The sequence below is a fragment of the Leptosomus discolor genome, chromosome 4 (assembly GCF_034619465.1).
Source record: "Leptosomus discolor isolate bLepDis1 chromosome 4, bLepDis1.hap2, whole genome shotgun sequence".
Taxonomy (NCBI): domain Eukaryota; kingdom Metazoa; phylum Chordata; class Aves; order Leptosomiformes; family Leptosomidae; genus Leptosomus; species Leptosomus discolor.
Genome location: NC_141394.1, coordinates 69793577 through 69816907, shown reverse-complemented (window position 1 = coordinate 69816907; position 23331 = coordinate 69793577). Strand labels below are relative to the sequence as shown.

Below are 23331 nucleotides of genomic sequence, written 5' to 3'. Positions count from 1 at the left end.
GAATGAAGGGGTGGATTTAGATGAGTGATGGATGGTTAGGTAAGGACTTCTGACCTTGTCATTTGAGCATGAAGTGGTTGTTTGATTTTTTTATTTTTTTTAAATCTGATTCACTTAGGTCCTTCTAATCCTTTTGTGTATTACAAGGAAGTTTTGTATTACGCCACCTTCCTCTGTTTAGTTAAGAGTATGAAGCCTTTGCTTTCAGAAGGAAGATGAAATGATCTATCATATGAGGGAAAGAGCTTGCTGTCAGCCAACAGCTGATCTACTGAATGGTTTATTTGTCGGTTGTTTTGTTGTATTTTTTTTCCCAAAAACTACAGTTAATGTGTGTAAGTGGAGAAAATGCATCCTAGAAAAAATATAAAGATGAACAAATGGAGGATTTTTTTTCCTCCTTTGCGTTTTTCATTTTTAACAATTCTCAGGAAGATTTTTTTCACCCTAGCTGATAAAATCTTACTTTCCATTTGCTCTGAGGGCTTTCAAAGATGTAATCTCTGAAATTGTGAGTGCATTCACCACTGCTTTTTTTAGCTTTATTCAGAATACTCAAGGTACCTTCAAATTTAGAAATCAATTTAAAAATTAATCTATTTTTCTGCATAGCTATCGTTAGATAGCTTTCTATAGGACTTACTTTAAGAATCTAAGTCATTTCTTGTAATAAGGTTGTAGTGTGTTGTGTAATTCCATTTATTTTAATCAATTCACAACAATTTAAAACTTGTTATGTGGAGATCAGACTCAAGTCGATGGTTGTAAGCTGGTATTGAAAAATTATACCACTGCTAGACTAATTATACTCAGTAATTTTGCTTTTTTATTCTTCCCATTAGGCTCAGAAGTGGTACAGAGAACTTGGCTTTGCTGAAACAAGGTATGAAGAAATCAAAACTCGTTTGACACAGGCTCTCTCAGAATTAGACCATCTTAGACAATATGCTGGGGACAAAATGTTTGGAAAGCAGCACTGCAAATTAATGGTATGTATGTAAATAAAAATGGAGAAAAAATATCCCTTGAGAAAGGAGTGTTTTGGATGAAAAGACACCCATTATGGTTATTGGCAATAGATTTGAAGCAAGTATAGAGCACCTAGAGCCCCTGGAGCTACGAACTTGAAAGTGAGCAGGTATTGTGCAGGGTAGACCATCTGTCTACAGGATAGTCCAAAGTCTGGGCTCTGCATGGGCATTATAGAGACCTCCATTTTTTTTTATAGAATCATAGAATCATTAAGGTTGGAGAAGACCTCTAAGATCATCAAGTCCCACTGTCAACCCGACACCACCATGCTCACTAAACCATGTCCCGAAGTGCCACATCTGTTAGTTTTTTTAACATCTCCAGGGATGGTGACTCCACAACTTCCCTGGGCAGCCTGTTCCAATGACTGACCACTCTTTGGTAAAGAAAGTTTTCCTAATATCCAATCTAAACCTCCCCTGATTCAGATTAGGGCCATTTTCTCTCATTCTATCCCTAGTTACTTGGGAGAAGATGCCTACCCCCACCTCACTACAACCTCCTTTCAGGTAGTTGCAGAGGGCGATAAAGTCTGCCCTCAGCTCCTCTTCTCCAGACTAAACAACCCCAGTTCCCTCAGCCACTCCTCATAAGACCTGTTCTCCAGACCCTTCCCCAGCTTCTTTGCCCTTCTCTGGACACGCTCCAGCACCTCAATGTCCTTCTTGCAGTGAGAGGCCCAAAACTGCAAACAGGATTCAAGGTGCGGCCTCACCAGTGCCAAGTACAGGGCCACGATCACTGCCCTACTCCTGCTGGCCACGCTACTCCTGATACAGGCCAGGATGCCGTTGGCCTTCTTGGCCACCTGGGCACACTGCTGGCTCATGTTCAGCTGGCTGTTGACCAACACCCCCAGGTTCTTTTCTGCTGGGCAGCTTTTCCAGCCACTCATCCCCAAGCCTGTAGCGCTGCATGGGGTTGTTGTGACCCAAGCGCAGGACCTAGCACTTGTTAAACCTCATACAATTGACCTCAGCCCATTGATCCAGCCTGTCCAGATCCGTCTGCAGAGGCTCCCTACCCTTGAGCAGTTCAACACTCCCACCGAATTTAGTGTCATCTGCAAACTTACTGAGGGAGCGCTCGATCCCCTCATCCAGATCATTGATAAAGATATTAAACAAGACAGGCCCCAAAAATGAGCCTTGGGGACACCACTTGTGACAGGCCACCAGCTGGATTTAACTCTGTTCACCACAATTCTCTGTGCTCAGCCATCCAGCCAGTTTTTAACCCAGCAAAGCATACACCTGCAGGCTTTGAGCCACGAGCTTCTCTAGGAGAACGCTGTGGGAAACAGTGTCAAGGGCTTTACTAAAGTCCAGGTAGATGGCACCCACAGCCTTCCCCATATCAACTACGTGGGTCACCTGGTCATAGAAGGAGATCAGGTTGGTCAAGCAGGACCTGCCTTTCATGAACCCATGCTGGCTGGTCCTGAGTCCCTGGTTGTGCTGCACATGCCGTATTAGCGCGCTCAAGACAAACTGCTCCATAATATTCCCTGGTACCGAGGTCAGGCTAATGGGCTTGTAGTTCCCCGGATCCTCCTTCTGGCCCTTCTTGTAGATAGGCGTCACATTGGCAAGACTCTAGTCATCTGGGACCTCCCCTGTTAACCAGGACTTCTGATATGAGTAGGACTCTTGTCCTGCTTTTCAGCCAGAGTAATTTTCTGAGGCATGGGTTTTTAGGTGACCTTAATGAAAGTATTTGGCGTTTCTGCCTTCTAGCCTTGATTACTAGATTTGGAGAGACAAAATGAAGCCGTGATGCCAGCCACCTTGTAGAGTGACTTCCACTGCTAATGAGCAGGTGGTGTGGATTAATGGGGAGCCAAAGTTCGTAACTGAGGCATGTGGCCCAAGCGTGTATCCTCAAAATCCAGGAAATTTTTCTATCATGCATGGGAGAGAAGTTCTCATTGCAGTATATCTATATCACAGAAATTCTGGTTTTGCTGTAAATGAAAGCTTTTGAATTTTCAGGTGGTTCTGTGTCTTGATAAAGTTTCTGTTTTCCATCAAAATAAAGTGTTTTATGGAAAGATTTTTGATTATTGAATGATCTCCTGAAGCAGCTTTCATAAAGACTTTTCAGCTAGCCCTGAAATTATTTCTGTCCTCCTTAAAAGGAAAACTGCGAAGAAGAAATATGCAACTTTTATCAGCTGGAAAAGGAATTTTGTAGCAACCTACAATATTTGCAAATTGATTTTGAATGGGTTAGATAGATATGGCTTCGGAAGAAAATAAAAACAAATTCTGGAAAACATAAAGATTCTGAGCTTTGTTCAGTTGCCTAAATGTCAGCGTTTATCCCATTAATTGCCTTAGGGCATCCCAGCTGAGGGTGCCTAGTTGGCCACCTGCAAGTCCTATGCAGTTATTTCATATTAGCTTGTACACCCTATGTGGCACTATGTGCTGATGTTTAGTGAACTGAATTCTGACTGTTAACTGAAAATAAAGCACAGATTTTTCATGTCATTATGATGTATTGGTATCTCAAAACAATGAAATCTATTTCAAGTAAGAAGAAGAAACTCCCAAATTGTTTGAAAATAAACAGAAGTATATTGTGGTGTTTTGTTTAAGCTGACGCTTAAGTTTTTGAGGGCATTTTTGGGCAATGGAGATTTAACCCTTTTGTTTGGGGACAATCTGGGCCAATTATTGCTTATTTTATTAGTCACTGGATTAAGATGTTAATATGACTCATGGGAATAAAGTTCATCAACATCGACAGAAAGTTTTTGCACTGGAAAAAATGCAGGTCAGACTTTCATCTGAAAAATCCCCACTTTTAAGTCTCTCTGATAACTAAACTTTCCATGTTAGTGTTTATTAATCAGTAGAATATATTTATGCAATATTGTGATGGTGCTTGATTTGGATCTGACTACTTCATCTGATTTAATTACTTGTGTAAGGTTAATGTCAAATTATTGAATATACATGTTTCATTCCAGGGTCAAAGGTGCAGCACATGTACATCACAGAACTGGGTTTATCCTTCAGTACACTCTTTGATGGCACAATTATCTGCATGACTCAAGTCCATTATGTCTTAACCAAAGCATATTGATTTTATTGGCAGAATTCAGCAAATAGTACAGATAGAAAGTAGAGACACAATATGTTTTGGGTATATCTGTTAGGACTTTGTACATATCTTATGTTCTACAGCCCCTGATGCCCAGGGTTCCTGGTTCTCAGCTGAGACTCCAATAGGCTGTTATTATTCATTGCAAGTAAGAGAGCAAAGATAATATGTTCCAAGATTACTGCTAGGACTCTTTTTTTCAGTGGTGTTGCTAATGGAGGAAATACCATTTAGCGTTAAGTGTATTTGGGGAAAATTTCTAGGATGTTGAGATGGTCTTCTGAACCGTGGTGCTGTGGTAGAACTTAGGAGAAATATAGGGGGGAGCAGGAAGGGAGCAGGATACTAATTACATCTTTGAAAATTAATACAAGAATTTTGCATGAAATGTACACAGTAAATAAGGTGCTGGGCTTCCCCGGTGAACCCCTAACTCCTGTCATGGCCTGTAGCCAAAAAAGTCATATTCCTTCTCATTTTCTCATTGAGTTTTCAGATAAGCACAGCACAGAGAAGAGGAAGATTTTATTTTTATTTTTAGTGTTTAAGCACCAACTTCAAAGACTAGAGGTCTTGCCAGGTTTTAAAAGGATGCAGTGCGTTAAATGCTACGTTTTGGGCTTAGTTATCCTTTGGTTATTTCCCAGTCCCAGCTACTGGGACCTTCACCCTTCTGGAGCTTGACTGCACAACCCATGGTTGCTTTTAACTGGGACATCTGACAGAGTGGTCATAAATGAGCCTTATACACCTCATTTGTGCTTTGAAACTGCAGAAAACTGTTAGCACGTCAGCAAAATGCAAAAGGAAGAGGGAACTTCTCTCTGTCTTTAACCTTCAAGCAACTTTTTTATTTCCCTACCTCTCTTGCCATGAAGCATCTTCAGTCAGGGAGTGTTTCCATTTTCTATTTAACATACTTTTTGTGTGGGAAAGAAGAAGATGAGAAAAATATCTTACCTCAGACTCATCGTCAGGCTTTTGTCACTACAACCCTGGTCTAATCAATTGTGATGTGTCCAACAGCTGCTATTGTTCTTTTCTCTTAACGCAAGAGGGAGCCAAAAAGTTTGGTACAAAGCATGCCCAGCTGGCTTGAATGCTGTGCATAGGGGACTTGCTTCATTAGGAAGAACAGTATGAAAAGGTTGTATTTCTGTTTTTATCTGTGTTGCAGTGATGTATTGCGGGCAGAGTGATGTGATGTACCAATTCAGGTTGCTGTTTTCTATGAAATGGCAGCTTCAGTATGTGGCAGTCACCAAGGGTGTCAGAGTGGGAAAGGCTGTCAGAAAGCGAGGGAAAATTTAACTGTGGTGTTGTGCGTCATGGCTGAATATTAGCTTTTCTCTTGGTTGTATCAATGTTAATAAACATTAAAATCAAACCATCTTCCTGCAAGTTTTGTCAGAAGGTTATATGGTTTTACTGCAGTATATCATAGGTCTGACTAGAATTTTTAGCTTAATCGCTTAAATGCTTAATATTTCAGACTTGCTTACATAACCTGTTATTGGAAACCTTGAACATCTGTGTGTATCAACTCCGTATTTTTTTTAAGTTCACGATAGCATAAATGTTTTTCACAAGACTTTATCCTCAGATTTTCCTCGTTCTTAATCTATATGTTTAATCTAACAGTGTCACTTCTAGGAGCTGACCTTATGATGCTGACCATCAATCTAAAGCTCTCGCTAATCCTTTCAATCTTAAGTGCATGAAATTGAAAAAAAAACCCAAGAAAAAACAAAAACCAAACCAAACCAGAGAGTGGGGGAGGAGGAGTAAAATTCAGAAGCTCCTCCTTCCATTTGTTGTGTACCATTATTACTACATTTTAATGTAATAAATATTTTCTTTTGAAATATTTTGAAATTTATACTTGAAATCTGACTAGTTTTATTAATAATCTTCCAAAACAAAAATGTAACTGTGAGAGTGACATTTGCTTTCCAAAATGAATATAAGTAGAAAAACGAGGGGTGTATTATATAGCAGTTGGAGCAGGAGACTGGGGTCTTTTACCCACTGTGTGACCGTAGGTTTGTCACTTAATCTGTCTGTGCCTCAGTTTCCCCAGGTATGAAATTATTATAATACAGTACTTACCTTGAAGGAGTGTTGAGAAATCCCAATCCTACACCTGCTCTCACAGGGTATCAAGAGCTCTTTGCTTATAAACAGTTTTAAGATTAGTGCAAGATATTAGTGCTAATATGTTTATCAAGGTTTGAAGTCATATGTTTTATATCAGCTTAATTTTTTTTGATGTACAAATAGGTACATATACTGAATGAAGTTTTGCACTCCAAAACATGATTTAGAATGTTTTCATAATTTTATGCATCTAATTTGAAAATCTGTTTATTTGCTCTCTAGCCTGTGTACACTGTGAAAGATGTCCAGAAAATCGAGGAGAATGAAACAGCCAATAAGAGATTGCAGCAGCAAGTGCTGACCTTGAAAGCCCAGCTCAGGGACCAGGCTGCGCTGCAAAATCAGTTTCACAAATTGCAGAATGAAGTGGAACTCCTTCAGGCTCAGCTATGTGAAAAGGTATAATAAAGCTGTTTTCTGTGTGCCTAAGTGGGTAGACAAATGTGAGCTTAGACTTCAGGTTCTACCTATTTCTTCTAAAAGGAGAGAACTAAAATAGTCTTCTTTCCTGGGAATGAGGCTGACAATAGTTAAATGGTTTCCAGGCATGTAAAAGTACTCCTGACTTCAGAGAAATAAGGAAAAGATGTAAACTGCCTGGGTGGTCAGTGTTACGGAAATATGATAGACTATAATAAAAGTTGCTGCCAGTATCTGCTATAATCCCCGTAGTGTAATGCAAGCACAGTGGTGCTGAAATTCTTTATAGAGCCACCTCTTTGGCTTAAACTGTCAGGATTTTTAGCATTCCCAACTTTCTTGTTGCACTATATCAGATTAGGAAACTCAGTGAGCTAGCGATAGAGTTTTTTCTAACTCTTTTTTGATCCAGCTGCTAGAGTTACACATTAAGAGTTTCGTTAACACATTTTCAGTTACGTGTGTGGTTTGTGGTTTTATTTATTGACATAGTTATTCTGATGAGAACCTCCGTGTATAAACAAGTATGCTTACATAAGCAGTTTTTACACTTGTGTATTATATTTCACCTGGCAAACCAGAGCAGGTACAGACATTAACATTTGCAAAGCTGCTGCCATATGGCCTGACAACAAAACTACTGCTGTCAGTGTGACTACAACTAATGAAGTCTTAGGTGGAAACATTCCTGCTAGGACTTTTTTCCCTTACATTTTGTTTCCTATTTCTTTGGAAACTATTTTTCAAAAAGAGATGATAGTTAAAATGTGAGCTGGAATTTTCTAAATATTATTCTTCATACCCTGATACAACATGTAGAACATGCTGCTTCTCTCTCTTTCCTCTGAAATACAAGAGATGATTATCTGCTTCCTACTGGGTACAAGGTTCATCCTACTTCCTCCATGATAAATCCACCTGTTCTACAGTTTTGGATTTTGGGGTTGGGGTTTTTTTTGTTGGTTTGTCATTTTTGGTTTTGTTTGGTTTTTTTTTCCTTAGCCTTGTCACGTGCTGTGATTTGCTTTAAAACCAGGCCTGTACAGAGGGTTAGTGGCTTCTCTAGACGTTGATTAGGATGCCTCTTAGCAGAGTAGTGGTGGCAAAATGAAATTGTTTTGTACTGTCTGTAGTGATGGATGGTGCATATCAGATAGTAGGTAAGCAAAGAGTGAGATGTGCTATCGGTATAAATGGGCAATTCCGAATTGTTCTGTTGCATCAGCAAAAAGTTTTGCTCCATGCCTTGTCAAGAATTGAATGTCACCAGTGCAAGGACCTAATTTCAGCTTTTTCTTTGTTCCCCCAGTGCTAGTGCAATGTAAGACATGCGTCTCCTGTCCTATCTACTCTGTTTCTTCCCAAGACTGCAACTTATTAGCTGAAGACCATGCAACCTCTTTCAGCATAACTGAATTCTCATAAAGGGAATCTTTTTCTGATGCTCATAATATATTTACTGTAGGCTTTAAAGAAATACAAATTGTCAAGCAAAATGAATGCAAAGGAATCTGTACTTTGTTATACAAATTATACAATAATAGCGTATTGATTCATAATAGAAATGGATTTTACCTGGCAGGATATTGTACTTTTTTTCTGCATAATCAGAAAGCAGGTTTCCCACAAATAATAAACATTTTAATCATAAGGTACAGATCATCTGTCTCACCCTGCCTCACCTCTAAATAGAAGACATGCATCGATGTGTCAGAGTAGAAAGTTGTTGATGTTCACTTTTCAGAGTCTGCCATCATCCCTCCTTGTTTCTATCGTTCTACAAGATAATATAGATAAGAAATGGGAAAACTTCCCCAAAAGAGTATTTTAGAAGATTCACAGAGTAAATTGGAACATGAGTGCATAATGAAGGATTGCAAGTCTTTAAAGTGATGCTGCTTTGATGAAATAACCTCACTGATACAGGGCTTCATCTAAAAATATCCGGAAACGTTTGGTGGTACATAAGACCAACGTTAGTGCTAGTAGGGCTGTATTTGTGTGCCATGGCCTATCTGAGTACAACCAACTACTTACACTGCTTCCTCATGTTTGTGATACAGGGTCACACAAATATGCGAAGTGTGCGCCTCAGAAGTCAGGTCTAAAACAAATATCAAAAACCTGCTACTGTATTTTAAAGTGACTCTTGAATAAATTAATGCAAGATGTTTTTCAACCTTTCAGGAAAAAGAGCTTCAGGAGAGAAAGTCTGAAGTGAAGTTGATGCTAGCTCCTCTGAAGGTACTGTATTTTCTTGAAAGCCGATGCAGGACCTACACAAAGGTGTATCCCTTTGCTTCCAGGCTTCTGTGCATGTGCCTGCCGTCTGCAGCTGCCCCTGGCTTAGCTGTTTACTACTGGGCTTTAGGCAAGGGCTTGCTGACATTACTGCTGTCGGTACTCTTCAGTCTCTCAGAAGGGGGACCTCTCATGTGGAAAGCGAACATCTCTTTCCAGTTTATTTGTGTGCAGGTGCTGTTGAAAGGTGCAGAGGCAGAGGAATGCAGTCTATAGCCTTGGGTCAAAACATATGAAATTACAGGTCAGACATAAAATACAATCTTGGAGTCTCAACAGGCAGTGAAATCAATGTATATGTGTTCATGCCACATAGGCTAAACTGGCTTGCCTCACCCGAAAGTGCCAGGAAAGGAACAGCTTCATTATGAGGATGCATGGCGAATTTTACAGGAGAGGAATTATTAACTCTGCATTTGCTGAAGAGGTGAAAAACTTGGTGAATGACGTGGCCTTGGCAGAGTACACAGTCACTTTTACACCAATGTGTGATCAAGAGGTAAGTGTTTGTACTGCCTTGTAGGATCCTCCTGTTTCCACTATTGTATTGTCAATGATTTGGTTTTTCTTTAAAGTGTTTAGTGAGACTCAATGTGTAGTTATAAAACATATTTCAGCACAATATTGCTTCAGACAAGTCAGTGGAGTTGGCTGCTTTACTGCTGTTTTCGTCAGGGCTTAAATCTTCTGGAGCTTATCACAATGTGCATTGGTACTCCATGGAAAAAAACACTTCCCTGATAATTTGACAAAATATCCTAGTGGATAATATAGCACATATTATTCAATTTTGCTTTAAATATGAATTTTGAATCTTCTTTCTGAACAATGCATTGTCTCAGATTTCTGAAGAAATGAGAAAAAAAATGTCTGCAATGAATCATTTTAAGATTTAAGTTAACTCAGTGGCCTTTCATATTCAAAAGGGAATTAGTTACTTGCATTTCACTGGCATGATGAAAGTGATTCCAGTGGGAAACACTCTGCTTCACACCTGGTTCTGTTCATTATTATCATTAATAGCTTCGATGCTGGGAATATACTTCGTATTTTTGGAGTAGCACTTACTTGAAGACATTCTTAAGGACAGGAATCTGAATCTGGCAACCTGGAGAAAAAGGAATTCACTCGCAGTACTTCAGTAACCTTCACACAAGCTCTTTTTTTCCCTTTGATTTTCTCCCTCTTATTATTTTAAACAAAGCCTGTAAAAATACCCAAACAATGTTTGGTAACGTTTGTGTCTAGTACACTCAAATAGAATCTTGCTGGTTAAAAGGAGCTGGGGCAGGGAATATTTTGAGTTACACAATTGAAAAATATTGGGAAAGTGGCTGCCTACCACAGCAGGACACAGAACATATGTTCATACTATGTTTTGTACTTCAGCTAATACAATGCACTGCAAAATGAGTACATAAAAATAATTTCTTTTTAATGACACTGACAGCTATTTTTCATCAGGAGAAGTAAAGATGCTCAGAAGGGGCATATAGTATAGTAAATCCACAGGATTATTTTTCTGATTATTTTACATTTTTTGCACACAGGGTGGTATTCTGTATCGCTCTGAAAAAGCTTATACTTCTCTTATATTCTAGTGTTATTAAGTGTTGCAAGCTATCAGTCAGTCATACTTGTTTCTGTGGCAAGAATTTAATTGCATGTTAGGGAAAAGGTAGATTGATTCCTGGTTGTAGGACAGGATGGATTCTGTGTCTGGGTGTGTCTCCTTTGAGTATATAAAGTCTGTGTCCACCTCTGTCGCACACAAGCTCACACTGAGAATAAGTGTTTGATGTGACAGTAGTTAGTAACTCATCTGTCAGAGGGAGGTAATACTTCACTGCCTTCAGTTTCTCAGACATTGCTGTGATAAATGGGTGTTACTAGAAAGCTTCCCAATACAATATATGCCAAAATACTGTGCACACTCACACTGTCTCCCTGAATGTCTAATTATCACAAAAATGAGCAGCTCCAACAGGAGAGTATTAGACTCAAGTGCAGGAGCCCTGCATTCAATTCCCTGCTTCCATAGATATTTAGCTATTCATACTAAGTGGGGTACAACCCCCTTCCCATAGTATCCAGCACTGTAGTGGCCAGAAGTCTCACTTAGCCTCAGGCACACTGGGATTCAAGCCTTTTTTTTTTTTTAATCATGCAGAGAACAGACTGGCTTTTGCTGGGCAACTTGACATTGAGTTTCGGATCATTCTGGTCCATCATAAGTACTGTGCTAAGTAATTTCATGTGGAACAGGGGAAACCTTTCCTCTCAAGGCAGATCTGTATGTTCCGAAGAAAAACTTAGATTTCTGCAGATCAGTTTGAAAGGGAAAACATTTCAGTGAGAAAATGTCATTACTCCTAATTTAATAAGTGTTGGTTAGAATCAAAAAGAAGAGAGACCATTTCATGTTCATGTGATACATTACTTTGGTTTTAAAAATCCTGTACTGAATTCTGTAGGCATATGTTAAACTGAACTGACTTTTCGTCTTTGAGGATTCTGTTTTTTGCACTTCAACTTTTATTCTCACTGCAATTCACATCTAGGATTCCAGGGATATGCCCAGGTCTTACTTACATAAAACTACTTTGAAAGCTGATTCTCTTCCTTCCCCTCAGATTTTCACTTCTAAATCATGCCTAACATTTGAATGCTTCTAGAGAAAACCTGCCTTTTTTTTTTCCCTTCCTAAATTAAGGATTTGCAATTGGCTTTATTCATTTCTGGACCTAGTGACAAAAGGAAGCCTGTCATACATTGGCAGACCTGCCTGCTTTGGCTTACGAATGAATTTCAACTAAGAGTTTGCAGTGGTGCATGAAGGGCCCTTCGAAGGGAAAAGGGACTCTGTATTCAACTCAGTGCCTGATGTTTTGTAGTTCAGTGAAAAAGTTTATGTCTGGGTCTCAGAAGAAAATATCTTTTAAAATTCTTTTAAGAAGTCTTTTTTTTTCATCTCTACATGGAATTATATGTAGATTAGATAGATCTGTCCTAGCAGTGTGCTAGGAAGCTCTGGCTTCAGTGGAGGGCTTGTGGGCATATCACTCATACTTAAGGACAAAAGTGAACTTCAGTTCTTTGCTCATTTAGGACACAATGGATGATTGGTCTTTTCGTTTCCATTTGCCAGAAGTAATTTCTTCCCAATGTTCATCCCAATTAAAATACTAAAGCATGAAGACAGTGTGATGCAAAACCAATCATCTTTGGAGCTTCTCTTCAGACTTCACTTTCAGCATTTGAGGCTGTTCTCAGACGTGATAAATCACTGTTGTCCCAATGACTTTATTTGAATGATTTACAATAACTCAAGGCTTCAAACTGGAGCACAGGAAATTCCACCTGAACATGAGGAAAAAGTTCTTTACTCTGAGGATGGCAGAGCACTGGAACAGGCTGCCCAGGGAGGTTGTGGAGTCTCCTCCTCTGGAGATATTCAAAACCCGCCTGGACGCAGTCCTGTATGATCTACTCTAGGTGGTCCTGCTTTAGCGGGGGGGTTGGACTAGATGATCTTTCGAGGTCCCTTCCAACCCCTACCAGTCTGTCATTCTGTGATTCAAGTCAGTTCGGTTTATCAGAGCAGCACACATTTTGAGTTTTGTCATTCTTGATTATTTTTACAGCCCAGTGTTACATTCGAATGTTTTTGAGTGAGAAATAAAATGTGCTTGAATCGCGTAGTATCTCATTATTTTATTCCAGCAGTGTACTTTTCACTGAGGCCTTATATACACTAGAGTAGCATGTTCAGAAAAGAAAGTCAATTTTCCTTCTCTTAGTATTCATTTCAAGTCCCTGTAAAGAGGACTCGATTTTTAATGACTTTTCCTCACCATAAAACTGTACACCATGAAGCTCTTTATTTGTAATTTAGTTTAATTGAGTAATTTAGAGTAACTTAATTTAATTTTGGTTTGTTTTATCGTAATAAACATATAGGATTGCACAGAAGGGTTTTTGGTGGTTTGTTTTTTTTTTCGTCCGAAGGAAACACACATGTCGCTCTAATGAAAGCAAAAATGGTGTGAAGGATGGTGAAGAAAAGCTGCCTCTCAATTTTTTTAAAAAATAGCCCTTTGGGGAGCCATAGGAATGACAATGTAAGTCTAATATGGTGTCACGGTTTGAGGCTGGGCCAGCCACTAACGAATGACAGACGCTCTCTACTAACCCCTCTCCCCTCCCAAAAGGGAAAAGGAGAGAGAACAAGGGAGAGAGACTTTACGGTTTGGAAAAGAAAACTAAAACAGCTTTAATGGAACAATAACAATAAAAGAAAAGATAATAATACGAATAAGGAGAAAATGAAATATATACAATATGTACAAATATATATACAAACCCAATACCGAACCCAACTCCCCCCACCCTGATGACAATACGTCACCACCACACCGCAGGGCTGGCACTGGGGCAGTCCCAGGCTGGACTCGGCAGCAGACAGGGACGGGATGCAGGAGCTGGACTCAGGCACTGGATTCAGGGATGCATGGATCAGTCCTCCTCAGATGTCGGCCATCGAAGAAGAGCGAAGGGGCGAGACCCTCGTGATCTCTCAGCTTTATACTGAATATGACATCTATGGGATGGAATACTCTGTTGGTCAGGTTTGGGTCACCTGTCCAGTTCGCTCCTCCCTGTAGGTGCGACCCTTTTCACTCCTGGCACCCCAACACGGAGTACAAGATTTAGCAGTGACCTTGGTCGCCATAAGAACAAGTATAAGCCAGGGCCTCTCTGCATCCCATTCCTTGGTACGAACTATAAACACCAGGCCTTATCACTGCTAGGAGCAATCACTGTCTGGAAAAACAGGCTGCTGTTTCAGAAAGTGCTGGTAGTTAGAGGAGACTTAACTGAAAAGTTAAAGCACTAAAACAGAATTAGTTCTGATTTAGCCCAAACCAGGACATATGGACTTGAAATTTTTGGAGGCACAAAGAAGTTAATTTCTAAGCCTTTGTGACATATTTTCCTTTTAAAAGACCTAAACTGAGAAACTATTGGAGCCCCTTGTAGTGGAATGATAATAAATTTGGGCAATTGAAATAATGAAAACCTTGTCTTATGTTGCGTTTGGAAAATGAAAAGCATTTGTCTGAGGAGGACACACCCCAGGGACAAGGGCTGCCTCCAGTGGATGCACGTGGCACTCAGCATAGTGCCATAGCTGGGATTCACATGCCGGACGTCAGACACAGAATATGTGGCCATTTTTGGCCTTTTGTGTGTCCCATTTGAATCATCATTTTTTAAATGCTGATTTCTTTTTAATTGGAAAGGCCCTGGCCCCATCTTTCTTTTCTTGCTGTTGTGGAATTAATTCATGGACATTAACAGTTACTGTTTTTCTGCCTTTCCCAGTGGAAAGTACACAGGATAGCATTCATCAACTGGTGTTCACTACACAGCTAACAAAAAGAACTGGGACTGGGCTTTTCAACATCTGCTTGAGGTTGGTAACAGTGGAAGGCAAGACAAAATGCTCCAGATAACTAATAGGAAATGTGAAAGAGGAGGCTCTGCTTTTTTTTCTGAATTTAGGTGTCTATTTGCAATTTAAGAAACAGGCTTTACCCAGTTTGACTAGCTTGAACATGAGGTTGTGTCCATGCTGCTTTTGATGTATTAGAGAACCACATAGAGGAGCAAGTGAGCTTGGCTTGCCTTTCACATGGGCTCATCTCAGACAGTGTAGCTATATTTTGGGGCCTATTCTCTCTCTTTTAGTGTGTGTGTGTGTAGAAACAGAAGTATGTTCAATTCTTTCTCTCAAATGACTGAGACAACAGCCTCTGTCCCGATGACTGGTGCCTGTAATGGATCAGTGTACTGCCGTACAGGGCTTGGACTTGATGGTATATTTTATATATTCTTTCCATAGTGGGTCTGAAACCATTGTGGCTATTTGTTCTCCTTTCTCAGGGCTGACAGGGAATTTGTGCAAGGAGTATATGGATAAATGGTAATGCTTTTTTATTGCTTTTCATGAAGTCATCCTAAACCTTATGGATGGAAAGCTCCAGGCAAAGAATGTGTCCAGTGTAGTGTATTATCTGTTTTACAAAATAGGGAATAAATGTGCCCAACAGTATAGCTTAATCCTCCTTTGTATCAGGGGATTTCTTCTGAGATACTTGATACTTTTTGGTAGAACAATGCCTTTTTTCTTTTTTTTTCTTCTATTTCTACTCATTTTTTTGCAAGAAAACTCTTACTGCTTTCCTGTGAATCATATTTGAAGGAAACAGGCCTGAAATAACATGCTGTCCTTAAAATGATTTGTGCATGGCTGGTGAGATCAGAAGCTTTTCTGGCACTGATGGTGAGATATATTTCATGCTTGATGTTTGTACTTCAGACAATCCATGTTAGTTTATCTATTTCTTTTCATAGTGGAGAAAGAGGTACTTAGAAGGAATTATCCCACCCATTTTGTTTATCTGCTTTGGATAAGGTGAGAACAGTCATAGAAGTTGGACTCCATTGGTTGTGAAGGGAGCCAGGAGATGTGCTTCATTTGGATGAATCCCACCCTCAGAGGGAAGAACAAATTTAGCTCTGGGCTTTCAGTCTTTTGGGAACAATGCTGATCAAGGCCAAGGGACCTTTCAAGACAAAGTTTTTTTGCTGGAAGAGACTTCTTTTTCTGACGTTACAGAAAATGTGACTTGAATCATTGGAATTCAAAGGAGATGAAAGACAGGAGATAGTGGTTGTTGTTTGGTAATTTTTTCAAGGGTAAAATCCATTGCTGAGAGATATGTTATTTTTTTCCTTCAGGAAGATTAATAAAAATACTGAAGAGTATGAAATACAGATTAAAATCAGTTAAGGGCAGCCTGGTCTTTCCAGTGAAATAACTGATAAAGCTGTTCAATAATTATGTAAATGGCTGTTTGTACAGAGGGTGTCTCAAGAATTTGTGATGGCTGAGGAGATGGTGTATACTCAAGGTTAGTGCCATTTTAAAGTAAAATCAGGTTTGGTTGACAAGATTTAGGTATTTCCTGACTGCATACATAATACAGCCGTTTTAGCTGTGGTTTTTGCACTAATTCACGGCAGCAGCATTTATTTGTCTAGAACAGTAAATGCAAGTAGAGTAACAGCCATGATTAAAAAAGGAAAAGCTTTAAAAACTAACCTCCCTTTATTTTCTGATAAATGTTAGAATTTAGATTAGGATGAATTGTGCAATTAAAATTGTCCAGATGAAGTAAAACATTTTATTCTTATCTCTGACACCACTGTCTTTATTTTTGTAATGTTGGGGTAAGATGATGTTTTTTGGTTTTAATGTCAGTCCTTTCTAGAACTTGGTATTATGCAAGTATACGCTTCTTCAAGTTTGGTTGAATATCATATATGTTTGCATGTCTTCTTAGGTGAGGTAATTTGTGGAAACTTGTGAGGAAAGCAAAAAATGTCATATCGTAAAAAAAAAAAAAAAAAAAAAAATATGTCTGGGCATTGAAACAAAATGCAGAATTTTTGCTTAGCTATATCGATAGTGCTACAGAAAATACAATCTTTAGTGTTTCACAGATTCTTATGAAATACTGAAGATGAGCGTTTTTGAGAGAATCATACTGACTTGCAAAAACAGCACAGACCATACTGTGATAACTTCATCAGTGTAGTAGCAGCTTCACTCATTAGGGTTTGCATTAACCCACCTTCCTACTGAGTTTCACTACTTTCAGTGCAGTAGAATTCTGTAATCCCAAGAGGCAGAAGAGTTTGAAGTTTCCTTACTTTTGAAGGAAAGGAAAGACTCTGCAAGGAGGTTGTTTTTCTAGAAATGAAATGTGCCACTGTCACAGCTTTGATTTGGTGCTGTGTTTTTTTCTGGTAGCTTTACCAGCTCTCCTGCCTATGAGGAGGACAGTGATTTGACTTTGCATGGGTCATTGAGCTCCAGAACTTGTTCTGCTCCTGCTGTCTCTCATCTATCACCATGGATGCCTCTAACTGTGCTTCCTGTAGTGAGGAAATTCTCATCAAATAATTTTTGATCCAATCTCTTCATGCCTCAAAACATTTCAGGGCTGCCCTTTGTAACCCCTCCATCGCTTTCAGCAAGCTGGCATTTTTTGTGAGTGCTAGGGAGAGATACTGCACTTGTAACCTTGGTTAGAAACCAAGGGCTTCTGAAGCAGCCTTTGGCTTCTATGTTTACAGGGGAACATCCGAAGGTATAGCTTTCGTTTTCCCACTGATCTGTTCCTGTGATGCTAGGATATGATTTGGAATTCCACCCTACCTAAACAAACGCAGTATCCAGATGGAGTCACAGATTCCCTCTGTAATCAGTGTAGAGAAAGTACGTCTTTTAGGGAAGAGCACCTATCTAAATTACATGCCCAAAGTTGGTCAGTACGCGTGGTCCTTCAGTTCCTGGATGTCACCGTCTTGTTCCCTGGCCTGTTGTTCAGCCTGGAGTAAATGATCCAGGTGGTAGCTGCTCCTGGGGAGTATCTCAGCTGGCCAGACATTCTTGTGTTTGGTACCTTAACAGGACCAATGGCTAGAATTCAGCAGCATTCGATCCATCCTCTCATGGTGGGAAGCCAAGAACAGAAGGGGATCAAAGGCAGTGTTCATTGCTTGTGTTTACCACTCTTGTTTTCTTATGCGGTGTATGCCAGGGAAGGGTCTGTCCTGCAGCGCACCGGGTCTAGAGATGGACAGGCATGGCCCACCCTCCTGGCCCTGTGAGCTGAATACCTGACCCTATGAGCTGAGTGTGTTGTGTACTTGAGAATCATAGGACATACTTCAGGGAGCCCGTCAGCTTTCAGGGTCACTTTGCAAGCAGGAGATGAGAGCGATGACTGTTTCGAGGTCTGGCTAGCTTGTACATGTCAACAGCTAGGACTCAGTCCCCTCAAAAGCTGTGGGGCAGTACAGCACTGCTGATACCTGGCGTTGGAGCTGCTCTTGAACCGCTTGCAAGCAGCATGTTTCTTATAAAGCTTCGTGATGATCACTCCTGCAAGACGGTGACACAACACTTGGCAATAGCAACAGCTTACACACTGTAGATTCTTCTTCATGCTGTAATAGAATTCTATTTTGATGCATTAGCTTGTCAATAAATGCGCATCTTTTTGGGGGTTCACTTCAGAGCAATCTTACACCACTATGGCATTTCAGAATCCTTTGATTTTTTTTTTTTTTTAATGGACAGAAGTGATGTAGCTAATGCTCATTAAAGATGTACAGAGCAAAACCAATATATTATTTTAAGTAAAATGTGGTTTATATTAAGTAACCATTCCTGACGTGGCATATTTACAGTATTTGCATTTCTGGAGCTTTTGCAAGAGGACTAATGGCAATAAGGTGATAACTTGTAATTAGATGTAATAATTTTGGAAATAAATAAATAACTCTCTTTAAAAACCCAAAGGCTGAAACTGTTGTTAACAATCCTAACTTTGTTTTTCTGTGCAATTGCAAGAAAAAATGTAACATTGATCCTGTAGCTTTAATAAACTTGTATTTGGATGATAAAATGCTACTGCCCTGTGATAGTCATTCACATTCAGGGAGATCTTTTGGATAATTAAACAACTGCCATTTCCCTCTAAATTTGGTTTCAGTTCAGTGAAGATATTCAATGTTTGTTGTGGTGTTGAAAGTTGATTTGAAGGTGAAATAAGATCAAATTAATTAATATTATTTGATTCAGAATAGGAGAGTCTGCATAAGAGTTCATGCAGTTGATCTAATACACTTCTGAAGCCCATTCAGCTTAACTTTCTTAAGCATTCATAGACAAACCTGAATTTGTTGTGTAGTGTGGAGTGAGAGAATATGTGTGTGAAAAAATAATGTTAGAAATCTTGAGATTCTTCAAAAGGAGACATAACAAGGCATTTTTACAATTTTTTTCCTATTTGTTGTCTAGGTTTTCTTAATACCTAGATGCAAATTTTGTCTGTAGTTAGTTAAAGATATTTTATTTGTTTCGGGAAGAACTGATGAATACAGGATTTATTTTTAGACAGATGCAGGAACATTTCACATTTAAAATGACTGGTATATCGTCTTTTTTCTCATTTTCTTAAATGTAGTTTATTTACATTTAATTTCTGTGAACATTTATTGAAATGAATTCATCCAATGGCTTCCACTAATCCAAAATAAACAGAGTTGGAAACTAGCTCGAACTTCTTAAAATGTTATTTTCTCTTGCAGATGCTGCCTTCTTTCACAGACATTTCACAGATTGATGGACGGCCAGAGGCTCATGAGACATATGTTAAAGTGAATGGGATGACTAGGTCAATACCTGCAAACTCTCAGCAAGAGGTGGATAACATCCACAGCTCTTGCATCACTCCAAATGTATGTACTAGTTCTCCTATAAAATCAACAAGCCCAGAGAGGATCATAGCCTTGCATGAAGAACTAAGGCAAAACCATCGCTAAAATTGCCAGGTCAGTAAAAATTTTCTCATGTTTTTTAGTTCAGTAAAATTTGTTATATCGGCAGTTATTTTATAGTTCATGGAGCTATTTGAATGATTGCTTCCAGAGAGGCACAGTTGATTGTTAGTTTAAACAAACTGAGGATAATAAATGTTTAATGTTTTCTACTATGTGTTTTCTTCCCTATTGTTTAGGAATGGCTTGGGTCTTCTAATAATAATTAAAAGGTTTTGTTTTCATCATGGTGTGCTCTCTGGTAAGACCATCCTTGAAAATTGTTGGATGTTTGAAAAAAAAAGTTATGTTGTTATGTTGATCTTGTCCTACCTCTTTTTTCCCCTCCAACTCTTTTTTTTTCCTTTTTCTTTTTTTTTTTTTTTTTTTTTAGTGATCCAATTATTCCTATGCCCTGAAGCTCTTTACAGTAATTTCCATTAACTGCAGGAATCCTGTTAAGAACAGAGCTGATCAATTGCAATTGCATTTGTGACAGTCTGCTGCTAAACTAAACACGCAGGAGATTTCACCCTCTCTGAGACAACATAACCTCTCCATAATTGTATGGAAACAAAATTCAAGTATGCAACTACTGAAGCCAGTTAGCTAGAGTAGTTACAAATACTACTCTACTGAATTTCCTTTATCAACTTGGGTTAAAATAAATGTAATAAACCAAGTAAAAGCATAGTTTCTGGTTTGTGCATTAATAGTTTAAAAATCATGTAAGATTCTGAAATATCCCTTTAGTTAAGAAATTTATTATACAGTGATTTGGCAACTCAGAATTCTGATAACATGTTATTTAGTGCAAGAGATATATGTGGCAGTTCACATCCAGTTTCCTGGTCCTTTTCTCTATCATGGTCCCATATCAAAAGGATTAGTGAAAATATTGTCATAAAAGAAAATTATTATGAAGAGCAGAATGCAAGTAGCTCTTTGATTGACCTCATCTTTGTAAACTCAGGGATGTGGGGGTTTTTTTGGTGAAATTGCAAGGTAAGCTACAACTGAAATCAGCCACAATACACGGAGTTGCCTGTTTCCATATGATGTACAGAAACACAGTGGGACATCCAAGGTTATGTTTTCTTTTCTTCTTTCCTCCTCAGATACCTTCAGTCGTCTCTTCCAACTCAAATCTAAAGGCTGACTGCAACCTGTCCATGATCCATGAGGAAGCCCCTTGGCCTCTGCTGTCAAGGATGAAGGATGCACTGGCGCCTCCAGAGCGTAGTGCTTTCTGGGCCATGAAGGGGAGGGATCAGTTGTCGAAATATGATGATGTATTTTGGGGTCAAATAGGAAATCAGCATGCAGGTGCTCTTCCTCAGGGAATGAAACAGAAAAATGCCATTATGAATAAGGCATGGCTCTCTAGAGAAAAAACAGATGGCTCAACCTCAGCTACCACAGCAAAAAGCTATTTGTCAGACGTGTTGTCAGCAAGTAATAAAGGTCGAAATCCTGTGGGGAGAAATCAGCTGCACAGGAAAGAATAAAACTTGCAGAAATAAAACAAGGTAAAGCATCTTAGCAATGCGATTTTTCCATTGTTAAAAAAATACTAATCATTTTTTAAAACAAAGTTGTTTTACTAGTTAGCATAGCCTAGCAACTACTTTGAGATGACTGGAAAAATGTACATGAAATAGAGCTGTAATACTTTTAATGATCAAAATTTCTTAGAATATTTGAGGTCACTGAAACCTGTAGGTTTTTGAGTAGCCGGGCTGCCTCCCCATTTTCTTTTCACCGCTTGTTTATGATTTGCTTTTCTTTTAACTGAGACTGTGAAACAATCTATTAAATCACTTTTATGTATAACCCATTTCTTCAGTGTGCAGTGGCAAGTTCTGAAAGGACATCTGCCTTGCGTGACTGTTTCCTCTAGAAACCCATTCTACAGAAATTGGGGGGTAGTTTTGCTGTTCTTTAGTGTCTTGGATTTTTTTTTTAAATTTTATTTTATCTTTGTTTTAATAAGCTGTCCTACAGCAGGATACTCAATGTATTCCTGTAGGTGCTAGTATCTGTAAAATAGCATCCTTCAGTTGTTACTTTTAAGTAACAAATTGCAGCTTAACTTGAGTAGTTTTACTGGATGTGTTCTGAACTACTTTCTTTAGGTGACCACTTGGGCATGATGAGTACAGTGATACCTGCATTAAAAGGATGGATGATTCAGACTGCACCCTGTGCTGCCAAACCCCTACACCTACAATAGGGAGAAGTGGGTGCGGTGCCAGGCCACCTGCGCTAGCACAGCTGCGACAGTCTTCTTCATAGTCTGGCTCAGAAATAGTTGTGGTCTGGGCTGCGTGAACCTTTCATGGATCCTGGTTGTGGGAGGGAGGAGGGAAGAGTATGTCTGTGCAGGTGTGCATGAGCACTAACGCCACTTAACTCCGAGAACTTTAAGAGAGCATGGCTGTAAATTGCCCAAAACACTGATTTATATTGGGATCCCACCGGAGTTAATATTTTTTGAAAACCTCAATTATTCATGTGTCCCAGCTATCGTTATTTCTAATCACTTTTATTAGAAAAGGGCATTTTAAACACACAGTAATATGTGACACTGTTCCTATGCTTTTCCTCTGCCTCCATTGATTACTCCAGCTGGTTCATGGTATGTTACTACTTTGTTTGATGCTGCTTTTCAGAAGCCGGAAACAAAATGACTGGTTTTGAAGAAATATTAATGCACACACTAGCACTTTTTTTTTGTGGGAAACCCATCTTCCTTTGCTGAGTAAGGTAGCAGTGCAATTGCTTATCACAATAATGGAATTGGTCTTCATCCAACATATCTTTAGAAATTACACACCAGATGCCCAGGGAAATAGCCCCTAGAAGCGATGTTTTGGAGCGCTGTCTAAGCAGAGGAGACACCAGTGAGGTTCCAAAATCTGGGCTGCTGCTTTCATGTGTCTTTCCCTTCTTCCTAATGCCTAGCCAGCACTGCTGAAGACAGGTATACCTGATACCCAGCCACCAGCTGTTTTGTCAAGTGTTAAGATATTTTGATGTGCAAAACCACTTTTAAATATTTAAGATGGTAACTTTTATATTGATAAAATCATGCTTTAAGAATTAGCACTTGTGAGAACTTTTTTGGAGCTTTATCTTGCTGACAGTAAAATACAGGACCTGTAGTTCAGGCTGGAGGTCAGATTGCAATGCATGAAGTGTGCTAATAACATAATAATTCCCGATGATAAGATATAAGTCTTTGTTATCCTAGTGTAGCTATCATCTACTTTGTGATTGGGACCATAGTAACTTACCATGAAATTAAGCCTTTCTTAATCCAGTCCCTTTCTATCAAAGACAAGTGTGTTTTATTTTAAACTATCGGGCTTCATTTTAAGCCAATTAGGTTATTTGGTCCCATTCTTCCTCGTGCTGGAATTAATAATTTCTTGAACAAGGGCTGCAGACACATACAGGTGTAGATGGGGGAAGAGACACTTGCAGGCGTGTTAACTGCATTGAAGCACTGTAATGCAAGATGGACTCAAGCGATTCCTCAGGCTAATGGCTTCTGTGCTGACACTTTGTAGCTTTGCTTCACAAGTCACAGATTTCGGTTAAAATCCTGTAGCCCTTTGTGGTTTTAGTTTTTTAAGGCATCCATTCTTTCTGCTACAAAGCATTGTTTAAATATGTGCAGATACCACAGTTATCATTTGGCCAGCTATTTCAGCTGCTTTTCATTTCTCTTAAGTAAAAATGTGAGATTTTAGACACTCCAGTGGAGGAATGCTAATAAATTAGCAGCAATCGTTTTGGAGTGCTGCATGGAACAGCATTAGAAAAGGTGGGTCAGCTAAAGGTTTTCTTTTTTAA

At 39.2% G+C, this 23331-nt stretch overlaps 1 protein-coding gene across 1 annotated transcript in view; it reads left to right on the top strand.

The window, feature by feature from the left end:
• C4H4orf50 (chromosome 4 C4orf50 homolog) overlaps positions 1-21211 on the top strand; it is a 33992-nt gene extending 12781 nt beyond the window's left edge. Inside the window, 6 exon segments of the mRNA XM_086464831.1 lie at positions 843-989; positions 6520-6696; positions 8905-8961; positions 9335-9517; positions 19246-19488; positions 20592-21211. Coding sequence (XP_086320957.1) covers positions 843-989; positions 6520-6696; positions 8905-8961; positions 9335-9517; positions 19246-19488; positions 20592-20981 — 1197 coding nt within the window. The 3' untranslated portion in view covers positions 20982-21211.
• Positions 21212-23331: the final 2120 nt, after the last annotated feature.